At 44.9% G+C, this 14,127-nt stretch overlaps 2 protein-coding genes across 7 annotated transcripts in view; one reads left to right on the forward strand and one right to left on the reverse strand.

Moving 5' to 3' along the window:
- The window catches only part of fam169b (family with sequence similarity 169 member B), a 40,284-nt gene extending 28,437 nt beyond the window's left edge, over positions 1–11,847 (forward strand). For 3 of the 5 annotated variants that reach the window (XM_087982151.1, XM_087982154.1, XM_087982153.1), the window contains 3 exons: positions 181–309; positions 1,895–2,016; positions 4,906–6,384. In XM_087982151.1, coding sequence (XP_087838277.1) covers positions 181–309; positions 1,895–2,016; positions 4,906–5,109 — 455 coding nt within the window. In that variant the 3' untranslated portion in view covers positions 5,110–6,384. Of the gene's footprint in view, positions 1–180; positions 310–1,894; positions 2,017–4,905; positions 6,385–10,361 lie in introns of those variants that run through there. The other 2 variants (XM_087982152.1, XM_087982155.1) reach the window with 2 other exon arrangements.
- shf (Src homology 2 domain containing F) overlaps positions 6,590–14,127 on the reverse strand; it is a 331,264-nt gene continuing 323,726 nt past the window's right edge. Inside the window, exon 7 of one of the 2 annotated variants that reach the window (XM_087982144.1) lies at positions 6,590–7,098. In XM_087982144.1, coding sequence (XP_087838270.1) covers positions 6,981–7,098 — 118 coding nt within the window. In that variant the 3' untranslated portion in view covers positions 6,590–6,980. Of the gene's footprint in view, positions 7,099–11,846; positions 12,980–14,127 lie in introns of those variants that run through there. The other variant, XM_087982146.1, reaches the window with a different exon arrangement.

The following is a 14,127-nucleotide window of genomic DNA, read 5'->3' on the forward strand; positions in this document are numbered from 1 at the left end:
CTGAGCAAGGCTGCACTGGGTGAACAGTGTCCTCTGGAGATGGGAGAGGGACCAGGGTCTCTGTGACACTGAGAACATGTGAGGGCCACTATCTTTGGATTTACTACAGAGGGTGGGTGGAGGAACAGTGCAGATAGCGAACTGAGAATTAATGCCAGCACCTAACACTTTCTTTTTCAGTTTGTTCCAAGTATTTGAAGACACGACCCCAGGAGCAGGCTCGACTTTGGGAAGTGGAGGCTCCAGGGGACTGGAGCCAAAGGGTTAATGTGTGGCTGCAGCTCCAGTTGGGAGAGATACCCTTAGAGAGTGAGTCCTTATTAACACTGCTTCATGTATAGCCCATCTCCCAGCCTGGCACATTGGAAAGTGTGAAGGAACCTGTGTTAGGTTGTATAACATGGACCTGTTGGGACATGTTGGCAGGGTACAGGGTACGTGTGGAATGTGTTGTTGTCAGTCATTGTTTTTTCTCAAAAATACACTTTATTCATTAACAAAATCTTTATATACATTCATAATCACTAGATCAGTTATTTTCTGTAGTCTACATATGGAGAACAAACAAACTCAAGGCATTTCTTACTTATACAAAACCATATTTATAGACATTTGAGACATTGGGAGGGTCTGATAATGGAATGAGCCCCCATTTAATTTGAGCAGAAAGACCTCAGACAGTGGCCTTTCCCCACTGTGCCTTGGCGGCAGCTGCCCTAAGCTTTACTGCGTCCCTCAGCATGTATTCCTGGTCCTCGGAATGGGTCAAGTCCCACTCCACATAGCTGAGCAGACAGTAGAGACTGCCTTCCATAGTGCAGTGCAGAGGGAAAGCAGCACATTCAGAGGTACTGCAGGTCATTTTGGTGAATCTGCAACTTATCTTTTCACCCATGCCATCAAAACAAATTACTGTCACTCATAGAGTCATAGAGATGGAAACAGACCCTTCGGTCCAACTCTTCCATACTAACCAGATATCCTAAATTAATCCCTCGGTATCGGCAAACTCATGAGTCGTGAATTTGCTATTTGCACCAAAAATCAAGTAACCAATCAAGTAACCAACAAAATCCACGGGCAAAACTCACCCTCTGGTGATCACTTACACTTACGTGGTAATCTCACTCTCCGACCTGTTCTAATACACAGCCTCACCCCCCCCCCACCACCCCCTTCCCCACCCATTCATGAGCAAGAGTGGAGGTACTCAGGAGGATGAGCAGATTGAGGACATCGGCCTAATGGAGGTAGAGGAGGGAGGTGGGAGAGTGACTGGGAGGGAGTCACATCTACACCATCCTCCCCCTCCCACAGCCAGTAACCAGCCGTAAACCCCACACCCCGAAAAACACCCAGCCCAGATACAGAGTACATCTCGCCATTTTTGCTGTATTTATTACAATATGTTACGATTGTTTTTAATATTTTACTCTGTTAAAATTAAATTTTATTTCAGATGTTTTAGAGTTTATTAATTCCACCCAGAAATAACAGGCAAAAAGTCATAATTCTGGGGTCCAGGAACCTGATCCTACTTTGACCAAAAGTTATTCAGCTCCATGCTCATGAATTCACCATTCACAGGGCTTTTCAGCAATGGAAGCCTCAATGGTGGGAGCTTCCTGTGCAAAAATTGGCTCCAGAGTGTTTCCCTCATTACTTGAGAGTTTTTAAAACAGTCTAGAATCCACCTCCTGAACACACTGAAGGAGAAACAAATCAAAGCTTGTTAAAATCTTTTTATTTTTCTCATTTTCTTGTTATAGTTTGACTAATGAAGGTGTGACGTTTTCTGATGAATGTGTCTGCACTTGGCGATCTGAGCAATGATGGATAATGGGAGCCAGGCCTGTTTCACAGCTGATCTTGTCTTTCCTTCTCTCACTTACAGACAGAACTGGAGGCAGCGCCTCCACATGTCAGAGCCCAGCCAGAGAGAGTGACCCAGGCTCGATAGAGGAGAATATCACTGGACAATCACCTCATCAGGCAGTCCATAGTCTACAGGTGCAGGTAAACAAAGAGCTGGAAATCTCCCTCGTCCCCTTCCCTCCCTCTCACAGTGCACTCTTCTCCATCTTCCACACACAGTCACACCCACAGCCACCTTACACTCACACTAACAAACACCCACACCCACACCCACTCTTACACTCATACTCACACCTACACCCACACCACGCTCACACACATCCACTCTTACGCTCACACTCATACTCACGCTCACACACACTCTTACGCTCACACTCACACCTACACTCACACCTACACCCACATGCACACATACACCCACTCTTACACTCACACTCACACACCCACACCCACTCTTACATTCACATTCACACCCACACCTAGTCTTACACTCATACTCACACTTACACACACATACTCAACCCCACTCTTACACTCACACTCAAACCCACACCCACACTCACACCCACTCTCACATCCACACCCACACTCAGACCCAACACCCACACCCACACCCGCACCCACACCTGCACCCACACCCGCACCCACACCCGCACCCACACTCGCACCCACACCCACACTCACACCCACACTCACACCCAACACCCACACTCACACTCACACTCACTCACACCCACACCCACACCCACACCCACACCCACACTCACACTCACACTCACACTCACACTCACACTCACACCCAACACCCACACTCACACTCACACCCAACACCCACACCCACACTCACACAAACATTCAGCCACACACTCACAAACACACTCACACTCACAACCACACTCACACCCACACTCTTACACACACTCACACCCACACTCATACACACACTTGCACCCACACCCACACTCACACCCACACTCACACCCACACTCACATTCACACCCACACTCACACCCACCTCACAACCACACTCACACCCACACTCACACACACACCCACACTCACACACACACCCACACTCACACCCACACTCACACTCATACTCACACTCATACTCACACCCATACTCACACACATACTCACACCCACACTCGCACCCACACTCGCACTCACACTCACACCCACACCCATACCCACACCCACACCCACACCCACACCCACACCCACACCCCCACACCCACATCCACACTCACACCCACACCCACACCCACACCCACACCCCCACACCCACATCCACACTCACACCCACACCCACACCCACACCCACATCCACTCACACCCACACTCGCATCACACTCGCATCACACTCACACTCACACTCACACCCACACCCACACCCACACTCACACCCACACCCACACGCACTCACACTCACACTCACACTCACAAACCCACACCCATACCCACACTCACACCACACCCACACCCACTCACACCCACACTCGCATCACACTCACACCCACACCCACACTCACACCAACACCCACACTCATACCCACACCCACATCCACTCCCTCGACACTCACTCCCTCCACCACCCTCAACACTCACTCCTGTGACTCTCAGTAGGATTAGTGTCAACCATCTGCAGTGTCCTCTGCTTCTGAAACTCAAGAAGGCCCCTTCAATCTGTACAGAGATCAATGTAGAAACTGAAGTGACATACAATTCTGGAGTCTCTGCTATCAGAAGGATGTTAATAAACTGGAAAAGGTGCAGAAAAGATTTACAAGAATGTTACTGAGACTGGAGGATATGAATTATGATATGAGAGGCTGGATAGGCTGGGATTTTTTCTCCTGTGGAACATTGGAGGCTGAAGGGTGACCTTATAGGGGTTTATAAAATTATGGACATCGATAAGGTGATAGCCAAGGTCTTTTCCCCAGGATAGGGAGTCTAAAATAGAAGGCATAGGATTAAGGTGAGAGGGGAAAGATTTAAAAGGGATGTGAGGAGCAACCTTTTCACACAGAGGGTGGTGAATGTATGGAAGGAATTGCCAGAGGAAGTGGTGGAAGCAGCTACAATTAAAACATTTAAAAGGGGTCTGGTGGATACCTGAATAGGAAAGGTTTAGAGGGTTTTGGGCCAAACACAGACAGGTGGGACTAGTTCAGCTTGGATGAGTTGGGCCGAAGGGTCTGTTTCTCTGCTGCATAATGCTATGACAGTGCCTTCCAAACCCACTTCCATCTAGATACATGGGCACACCACCCCTTGCAAGTTCCCCTCCTAGCCCCTCGCCATCCTGACTTGGAAATATATTGCCGTTCCTCCACGTGGGTCGAAATCCTGACACTCCCTAAGTGTACTCGAGATGCCTGTGCTCTCCAGAGGCTGGAATGGTTCTCACATCTAGCTCACCAGCACCTCCTGCAGGTTGGACAATAAATATTGGTCCAGAGACACCATATCCCCAGAATGAATGAAACTATCTTTAGACGGTGCTCATACAGGATGTGAAAGCGAGAGTCGTTTTGCCATTTAGTCATCCTATCAACACAAACAAGCACTGCTCTAATTCGATAATTAACGGTAAAATGTGGAAATGTTGTTAAGTGGAGTGTGTGACAAAGGCCCACATGGTAACCAGCACAGCTGAACAAGTTCAGATTTTTCCATGTACTGTGCACCTGGACTCGTACCAAGGACTCACCCCTACTTCCCACAAATCCAAGGATCATGGGAATGATGCCACGGACTTCCTGTAAAATCAATTCGAACCCAATTCAAAAAACCCAGGCAAGATGCCTTTGGTTTGTTTGGATAGGGTCAAACTCCAATGTTTATTTGTTTCCTTGAGATGCTACTGTGTTTATGACTATGTCGATACACAAAGCTAACTTACTTGAATGTTTTTGAAATACATGAAAATGTTACACCATGCTCAGAAAGGAATGAAGAGGAGCGGGAAGCGTTAATGGACAAATAAAAAAAATCATAATAGTGCTTGGTGTAAATTTCTCGCAGGTTGTTCTGGAACCTTCTGAAGGGGTCACAGGACAGGCAAGTGGCTCTCAAAGTTCAAGAGAATCAAACTTGGTTGCAAGAAAGCCAAAAGGACGCAGGGGTGAAACAGGAACAGCTCCTGGCAGGAAAAGAAGCAATGCAAGCCTTCCCCAAGCACCCAGTTCAAAACAAATGAAGTTGATGGACTCCAATCTTTGTGACTGAAGAACACGACAGGTCAGGGAGGTCTCAAACCCCTCACTCGCACGTCAGATGGATTCTGTCTCAACTTTGAGGCAAAGGCTGTATCGATTTGCTTGTCACTGTTAATGTTAGGTTGCATTAACCATCACCTAAGGCATGCCCACCCAGGAATCCTGAATGCAGAAAACAGGAGTGAGGTAGAGAAATGAGAACAAACCTGCATTTAAATAGCACCCTGCACAAGGTCATGATCTCCCAACAGGTTTTACTGCAACTGAAATATTTCTAAAGTGTTGTCACTCAGGAAAATGGAGCAGCCAATTTGCTCACAGCCAACTCCCACACATTAATGACCCATTAATCAGTCTAAAGAGATGTTGGTCAAGGGTTACATATTGGGCCAGGCAGCAAGAAGAACTTCCTTGCTCGCCTCAAAATAATGACGTGGGATCTTTTACAGCTAATCTAAAGGGCCTGAGTTGAATATCTCTATTGAAAAACAGCACAGGACTCCCTTTGCTGGAGTGCCAGCAAAGGTTGTGGGTCAGTCTCTGAGTGGGACTTGAACTCACGGACATCTGACCCTCTGAGCCCTGGTTGGTGATTTGAGAAGTCTTGCTAGGCATCTGACTTTCTCCCTCACCCCTAACACTCATGGTTGAAAACAACTTGCATTTATGTAGCACCTATATTGCAGGGAAAACGTGTTTTGACAGTTCACAGGAACGTCAATTTGACAAAAATAAATTGGAATGGTGTTCTGGCACAGTTGTGAGGTTTGTGTGGGGTCATGATAAACTCCAACAAGACTCACTTGAAGAAGAAGGGAAGGAAAAAAATAGTTTCTCAGAAGTGACTAACACACTAAATAATTTAAAATTCAGACATTAATGGAATCATGTTGTATAGCTATCATAAGTTGTTTGTTGTAGTCAAATGTCCAAAAGTACAGACCCATTTCATTTGTAAAGCATCTTTAACACAACAAAACACAGAGTCATAGGGATGTACGGCATGGAAACACTCAGCCCATTCCATACACGTACCACCCTCTGCATGAAAAAGTTGCCCCTTAGGTCTCTTTTATAACTTTCCCCTCTCATCCTAACCCTATGCCCTCTAGTTCTGGACTCCCCCATTCCAGGGAAAAGACCTTGACTGTTTACCCCATCCTCATAATTTTATAAATCTCTATAAGGTCACCCCCTCAGCCTCCGACGCTCCAGGACAAATATTGACACTGAGCCCTACAAGGAAATATTAGGACAGGTGACCAAAGAGGTAAGTTTTAAGGAGTATCTCAAAGGAGGACAGTGAGAGTTTGCAACAAGAGTTTGCAACTTTATTTGATTTGATTTGATTTATTACTGACACATGTACCAAGGTAAAGTGAAACGTTTTGTCTTGCATGTAGTACCAGTAGATCATACCATACAAAGTGCATGAGGGTAATAGAACAGAGCAAGGAATACAATGTTACAGCTTCAGGGAAGGTGCACAAACAGTGAAAACAACATTTAAATTTGAAATTTGAGAGGTCCTTTCAGAAGTGTGATAACAGCAGGGAAGAAGCTGTTGTTAGATCTATTTGTACATGTATACAAACTTTTGTATTATCTGCATGATGGAAGACAGTGGAAGAGAGTGTAACCAGGCTGGGAGGGCTCTTTGATTATATTGGTTGCTCTTCTGATGTGGTGGGGAGTGTAGGTGGAGTCAATGGATGGAAGGCTGGTTTGTGTGATGGTCTGGGCTGTGTTCACAGCTCTCTGTAGTTTCTCACTACAGTTGCCTTACCAAGCTGTGATGCATCCAGATAGAACGCTCTTTATGAGGTGTCCTTTAATGTGTAATGTCAAAAGGTTCAGAGACTCCTAAAGCTAATGACTCTCTTATTCAGTGGAGAATCCATGTCGGAGAGAGAGTTCGCTTGTACTAGTATTTACATATGGTTGACCAGTCTGTGGCTGAATAGAACGGTCTCCTGGTGAAAATCCCCCATGTCTGAACCTGGAAAAAGAAGGAGAGGAGGTTAGAAAAGTTTTAAAGTATGCTCCAAACAGGAAGTAAATACTCAGTGAATCCATGAATTGCCCATAGTGTTAGGTGAAGAGGTAAATGTAGGGGAATGGGTCTGGGTGGGTTGCTCTTCGGAGGGTGGTTGTGGACTTGTTGGGCCGAAGGGCCTGTTTCCACACTGTAGGGAATCTAATCTAACCCATTACTAACATAGAGTCACATGGGTGGGGGTTTGGGGCAAAGACTGTTTTGGAGTTAGTCAGAAGTCATACGACACCAGGTTATAGTCCAACAGGTTTATTTGAAATCACAAGCTTTTGGAGCGCTGCCTATTCATCAGGTGAAGTCCTGGCATAGAACAGTGGGGCCAAATGGCCTGTTGCCAATCTTGTAACTTCTCCAGAATTCCTACGTCAGAATAAAGCATAATGAAGGAGTTTCTTGTTCTGAAATGCCATCAGCTCCTGCATGTAAATGCCACATTAAATGAAGCTCCACATATTGATCTCTAGATATTATTTTTTACCAGCTTAAGGGTCAAAGACCCATAGCTAAGCTTCTGGCTCCTCACTACTAACTCAAAACATGAAGAATTTTTTAAAAGACCCGGTGAGAGGAGAAAGATTTTAAAAAGACATGAGGGGAATACACAGTATAACCACAGCTCAGAGAAACAAGAATCAAAGTTACAAACATCGCAGTCTCTCTCCAAAGGCTCTCCACAGCAGACCAGGGCAGGGGGTCACCACGTGGTCTGACCATTGGTTGCCGTCACACTCCACACTAAGTCGCTGGTCACTGGAGTCCCCACTCTGGATGTGGGGATCAAGGGCAAGGCCAGCTGTTGTTACCAACCCACAATTGTCCCCCTTAGACGATGTCAGATGGGGAGTTAAGAGTAAACTGCATTGCTGTGGGTCTGGAGTCACAAATAGGCTCCAGATAAGAACAGTAGTTACCTTCCCCAAAGGATATTAGTGATCTAGTTGGGTTTAAACAATTGACAGTACTTACAGAGTCACCATAACATTCCAGACATTTATTGAATTCAGATTTCACCAGCAGCTGTGGTGGGATTTGAACCCTTGTTGTTCAAGAGCATTAATTTAGCCTCCAGATTGCTAACCCTGTGACACTATGACAGCACCACTGCTTTCCTCTGCTGCTTGCTTGTGTTCTTTCTTCTTTCCTTCCTGTTTCAGTCTTCCCCACTATTCCTCCCTTCCATCCTTTCCTTACCCCAGGAAATTTCCACAGATATTATCTGACTTTTTCTCTCCACTTCCCTCAGTTTTGCGAAGCATATGTCCCTCCCATTGGAGCCGTCTACCCCAAGGGGAAAATCTGTTCCCCACCAGTTTGTGTCGTTCTCGCTCAGTAAATGGCTAACCCCCTCACCCCACTGCAGTTTGGTAACACCTCCAAGGTCCCAGACCTCCCCGAATTCCAGAACAACTCCTGACCTGACAGTGAAAGTTGTGGAGAAGAATTGACTGGAGTGTAGCTGCTGTCAGACCCTGTACATTGAAAGATTCATTTTGAAACAATCTCACACAGGACAAAGTTCCAGCAGATGGCAACCTCTCCTTTGCTAATATCCCAGGCTGGTCTGAATGATCAACTCTGTATATCAGAACATGATTCCCTTTTTGTATTGGAGACTGTAAGCTCAGGAAAGCTTGCTCTAGCTATGACCTCCACTGATTATAACCAACTCCTGTCAGAGTCCTGTAAAGTTTCCTTACAGAGCCTAGTAGTGAATTCCATCATAAATTCTTACATAAAAAAACAGTATTTTCTAGTTCATAGGAATTAGGACTGGTAGTAGGCAATTCAGTCCTATGATCCCATTCTGCCATTTAATGTGACCTTATCTGGGCTTTATCTCCACTTTTCTGCCTGCTCCCCATAGCCCTATGACCCACTTTTGATCAGAAACATATCTATTTCTTTCTTGATTTGGAGATGCCGGTGATGGACTGGGGTGTACAAAGTTAAAAATCACACAACACCAGGTTATAGTCCAACAGGTTTAATTAGAAGCACACTAGCTTTCAGAGCGACGCTCCTTCATCAGGTGTTTGTGAAGGGCTCGATCGTAACACAGAATTTAGAGCAAAAATTTGCAGTGTGATGTAACTGAAATTATACAATCAATCAATTCTTCAATGTATAATTTTTGCTATAAATTCTGTGTTACGATCGAGCCCTCCACAATCACCTGATGAAGGAGCGTCGCTCCGAAAGCTAGTGCTTCCAATTAAACCTGTTGGACTATAACCTGGTGTTGTGTGATTTTTAACTTTATTTCTTTCTTGAATCTGTTGATTGATTTTACCTCTACTGCATTCTGGAGCAGTGAGTTTGACAGAATCACAACCCTCTGAGGGAAGTTGTTTCTCTTTGTCTCAGTTCTGAACCTATCTCCTCTCACTCCAAACAAAATCTTGTTTGAGACTGTCCCAAAGGAGGAACATCAGTTTAACTTCCACCTTATCAATCCCTTTAGCATTTCATATCCCTAAATCAGATTCTCCCTTCATTCTTCTGAACTCCAGTGAGTACGAGCCCAAACTGTTCCTTGTATGACACCCTGGAGTCAACCTGGTGAACCTCTTCCAAACTCCATCCAGTGCCACCACATCCTTCTTTCTAAAGGAGAGAGTAACATTAATTCTGTTCCTCTCTTCACAGAGGCTTCCAGACCTGCTGAGTTGATCTAGAACCTTTTGTTCTTGTTTGAGATTTCCATTGCGAACATTTACACCTATTTTACATCTTTATCTCTCCATCATCACCATCACCAGTGTCTTTGTCTCTTGAGTATGGGCATCTTTCCAATTTGTTCCACTCACTCCTCCTCCCTCTCAATCTACAGCTGTAAGTGCGGCATTTCCCAGTTCCTTTCCGTTCTGAAGAAGTGTCATACCAGACTTTAAAAGTTCACAGCTTTTCTCTCTCCACAGATGCTGCCCGGTCTGCCGAATGTCTCCAGCAATTTTATACAGGGTAGTAAAATTGGTCAGTGCAATGAGTATAGGATTTAGGAGATGATGTCCATACTTTTGATCTAGGAGACCCAGGTTCAAGTGCCAGCTGCTCTGGAAGTGTGTATGTAATAATATTCCTGGACAGGTTGATTCAAGGGCAACTAGAGAGATGATTGGACACCAGCAGCTCAGTGGCCTGACCCTGACCAGCAGTGGTTTGATGCTTCAGTATTGCTGAGACACTGTTTGCTTTGTTATCATCAGGGCAGTCTATGACAAATACCGAGATAACGGGGAACAACAAGACTTGAAGCCTTGACTTCCTTCAGCAAAGCAACATCTCTAACACTAAAGCCATTTGGTCTCGGATTATTGCGGGCAGTTTGAAAACAGAAGAAAAATTGTTTTGCCAGAGATTCCAGGGAGATAAAAGTAACAAAGCCATCAGTACCAGGGCACTGGGGAATTTTCCGATAGATTCATGGCGTAATGGAGCATTTACAATAAACCCAAAGCCTGCCTCAGGGAGAGCCATTACTACTACAGGTCTCCACAAAAGCGCTTGGTGGATCAATCGTACCCCAGGGTTAAATTAACTAAATCCAGGAAAGCTTTCAGCTGCTTTGCTTAGTACTTGAACATTAGTCTCTGGTGTGTAATAGAAACAGAGACTTTTGTTTTGTTCCATGTCTGACCAGTGTCAGTGTTCAAAAGGAGAAACTGGTGAGTTCTCTGAATAGATAGTGGCAACGTACTATCAAATTCCCGTGACTCACTCAGTCACCTTCTGTCTTTTCCAAAATAACTGCGGTCATCTTAACTTGCTGCCGGATTACCTTAATCTGGAATTTATTGGTTTAACAGAATCCATGGTTTATTATGACTCCTGGTTAGTGAAGCTGGTGGGCTAATCTTTGTGGTTAAGTACAAGTTAAAGTGAATGGATTCTTCATTAATAAAAAACTTTGCATTAGTGATCCCTAGTTAGGGAAGTCATTGATAGTTTTGTTTTTGGCTATAAACATTACAAGCTACCATAGCAATGAATTTAAAATCATCAGTCAAAATGATTTTGGCTTGACTCGTTTAGAATTCAAATTCGAATTAGGATTATTGTGATGTGTACTCAACAGGAATACAGTGAAAAGTGTACAATGTTCCCAACACATGGCACCATCTTAGGTACAAAGTATCTAGTTACAAATCTCAGGTACAGAAAGTAGAGAACAGAAAAGGTTACACTACATTATTGATATACATAGTATAAGTTCTGAAAATAATAAATAAAGCTAAAAAGATAGACATTACAGTCTTTCTATGAGGGCATCCACATGCTGTGATCAGGCTCCACCAGTTCCCAACCAGTAGCTTGTGAATGCCAGTAGTTACAAATATTCATGGACTGGGCTTGTTCTCTGCAAACTAAAGGAATGTGTCCAGGCCTCATGCCTATTTTGAATGACTCAGGAGACTGTGGAGCCCATAGCTCCCCCTTGCTTTATTTATGGCAACAACTCGACCAAATAGAGTTGTCTGGCCAACTGATCAGCATCCTATCAGCAGAAACTGTTGTGATCTTTTGGAATTTGGCACTTTTAGGGTTTGTCATGTTGAGTGTGAGCTGAAAAGCTTCATCACCACAACCCTCTTCTCAGCGATTGTGGGCTTTTTTCACAGTGTGTGGTCCTCACTGAGATCGGTACCTCGCCCTGAGAAAGCCGCAGCAGCCAGCCTTCCTGAACCACTGCAGTCTGTGTGGACAGCATTTGGTTTCTGTGGTGACTGAATGGCTTGGTGAATAACCAACCACATGAGAGCTGAGGGGCTGGAGTCACACTGAAGGCCAGGCCAGGTGAAGACAACGGATTTCTTTCCCAAGAGTGAACCAGAAGGTTTCTACAGAGTAATAACAAAAAGAAACAGATTTCTGGTTGTTATTGTTTGCTTTTACTTGAAATTTATCGATTAATCAAATTTTCCCTGTTATTATGGTAGGATTTGAACGGAAGCTTTGGAAACATTAGTCCTAAACTCCAGGCCCAATAATGTTTTCACAATGTCACCACTCCCGTTACTGGGTTGATAGAGTTATTAGGTTGGTACAATCCATAGAACAAACTCGTAGGATCCCTCCAGTGTGGAAACAGGCCATTCAGCCCACACTGACCCTCTGAAGAGCATCCGAACCCAGACCTACGGCCCCTACCTTTTTAACCCCAATTTTCCCATGGCTAATCCACCTAGCCCACCACCCTGAACACTACAGGCAATTTCCTATGGCCAATCCATCTAACCTGCACATCTTTGGACTGTGGAAGGACCCAGAAGAAACCCACGCAGACACGGGGAGAATGCGCAAACTCCACACAGACAGTCACCCAAGGTTGGAATTGAACCCAGGTCCCTGGTGCTGTGAAGCAGCAGTGCTAACCACTGAGCCACCGTGCCGCCACAAGCTAATTTTATCACTGTGCTGGAATGAAGAAGGTGCTTGAAACCACCAAGTCAACGTAATCACAAGTTTACAGAGTAACATTTCTAGCCTGGTCACTCAGATCTTGCTCCTCCTCAGCCCAGTCCAGTCCAGGTCACACCCAATCAGACAACTTCCATCAAATATCTGACATTCCACGTAACGACACCTCCATTTGAGTTGGAGAATGTGCAGGCTTTTCATTAATGCAGGTCTGCACAGTGACCATATTCTGCCTCAGCAAACTCGGCACCTCTCCAGGGGAATGGAATTTGTGTGTTTGAAGTTGTTGCTGAGTGTGAGGTGGGTTTGAAACCCTGCAAGCCTGTAGCAGTTCATTTGTCTTTAGTCAGCCCCAGAACTGGTCTGTGCGAGCATAAAAACAGAAACCCAGCAGGTCTGGCAGCATCTGTGAAGAGATGAAACAGAGTGAACATATCAAGTCCAATATTACTTTTCTTCAGAACTGATTTTTTGCAGTGTTTTGTTTTGCATTTTTATGGATTCCAAAAATTTCCCTGTGGAATGATTATTTGGATGAATATAACGTGCAGGTGTACGAGGGAAAATGTAGAAGAAAGGTGTGCAGTTGAAAAGCCAATGCAGGTACAATGAGTTATGTGATTCTGCAAGTGATTCTCCCACATCATGAACAACTCAGTAAATTCGATGAGAAGCAGTGCATTGTGGGTCGGGGTATCACTTTATGCAACACACCATGTATTATTCTGCCACTGAGGCTGTATGAACTGACCTGTACCTCTAAATCTGCTGGAGACATTGTGTCCTGTTAGAATCATAGAATCATAGAGATGTACAGCACGGACACAGACCCTTCGATCCAATATGTCCATGCCAGATATTCCAACCTAATCTAGTCCCATTTTCCAGCAACTGGCCCATATCCCTCTAAACCTTTCCTAATCATGTACCTATCCAGATGCCTTTTCAGGCCAACAATCTCATCCTGAGGTTAAGTCAAGGGAAGCATTTAATAAATAAGTGAGCCCAGAATTCACATCTGTGACAGTGAGGTCAAATCAGCATGTGTCAAAATCTGGTCCATACTCTTGCCATATCTCCCCAGCATTGCTCCATATAATTGTAATGTGCTGTCAGTCTGGCCTGTCCCCTTAAAGCCGTCACTCAGATGTTTACCCTGGGACATCATCTGAATTGGTCTTGTGTGAGGGGGGCGATCAGTTTCATTGTCAATTCCTAAATTGAGATCAGAAAAAGAAACTGTTCTCTTTTCTCCTCATTGCAAGAAAATAATTAAAATGAAAGGTTTGGAAGGTGATTGACTTTCTCAAACCTCCCTTGGCATTGTCCTACATTATGAAGGTCTCAGTTGTCACATTGCCCACTTTGACTCATTTTTTCACAGACCATTGGCTGTGGAGCTCCCTCACACCCCAACCTGATCCCCTCACCCCAGCCCTTCGCAACCATTCCCCATTCTCTATCCAACATCACCCACTCCCTATGGACCACCCACTCTACCTGATACCCTGTACCCAACCCATCCCCCTCTCTGCTGCTGCCCATCTCACCTCT

This window comes from Chiloscyllium plagiosum, unplaced genomic scaffold, assembly GCF_037043375.1.
Source record: "Chiloscyllium plagiosum isolate Xiang-an unplaced genomic scaffold, Cpla_swu_hap1 HiC_scaffold_42, whole genome shotgun sequence".
Lineage (NCBI taxonomy): Eukaryota > Metazoa > Chordata > Chondrichthyes > Orectolobiformes > Hemiscylliidae > Chiloscyllium > Chiloscyllium plagiosum.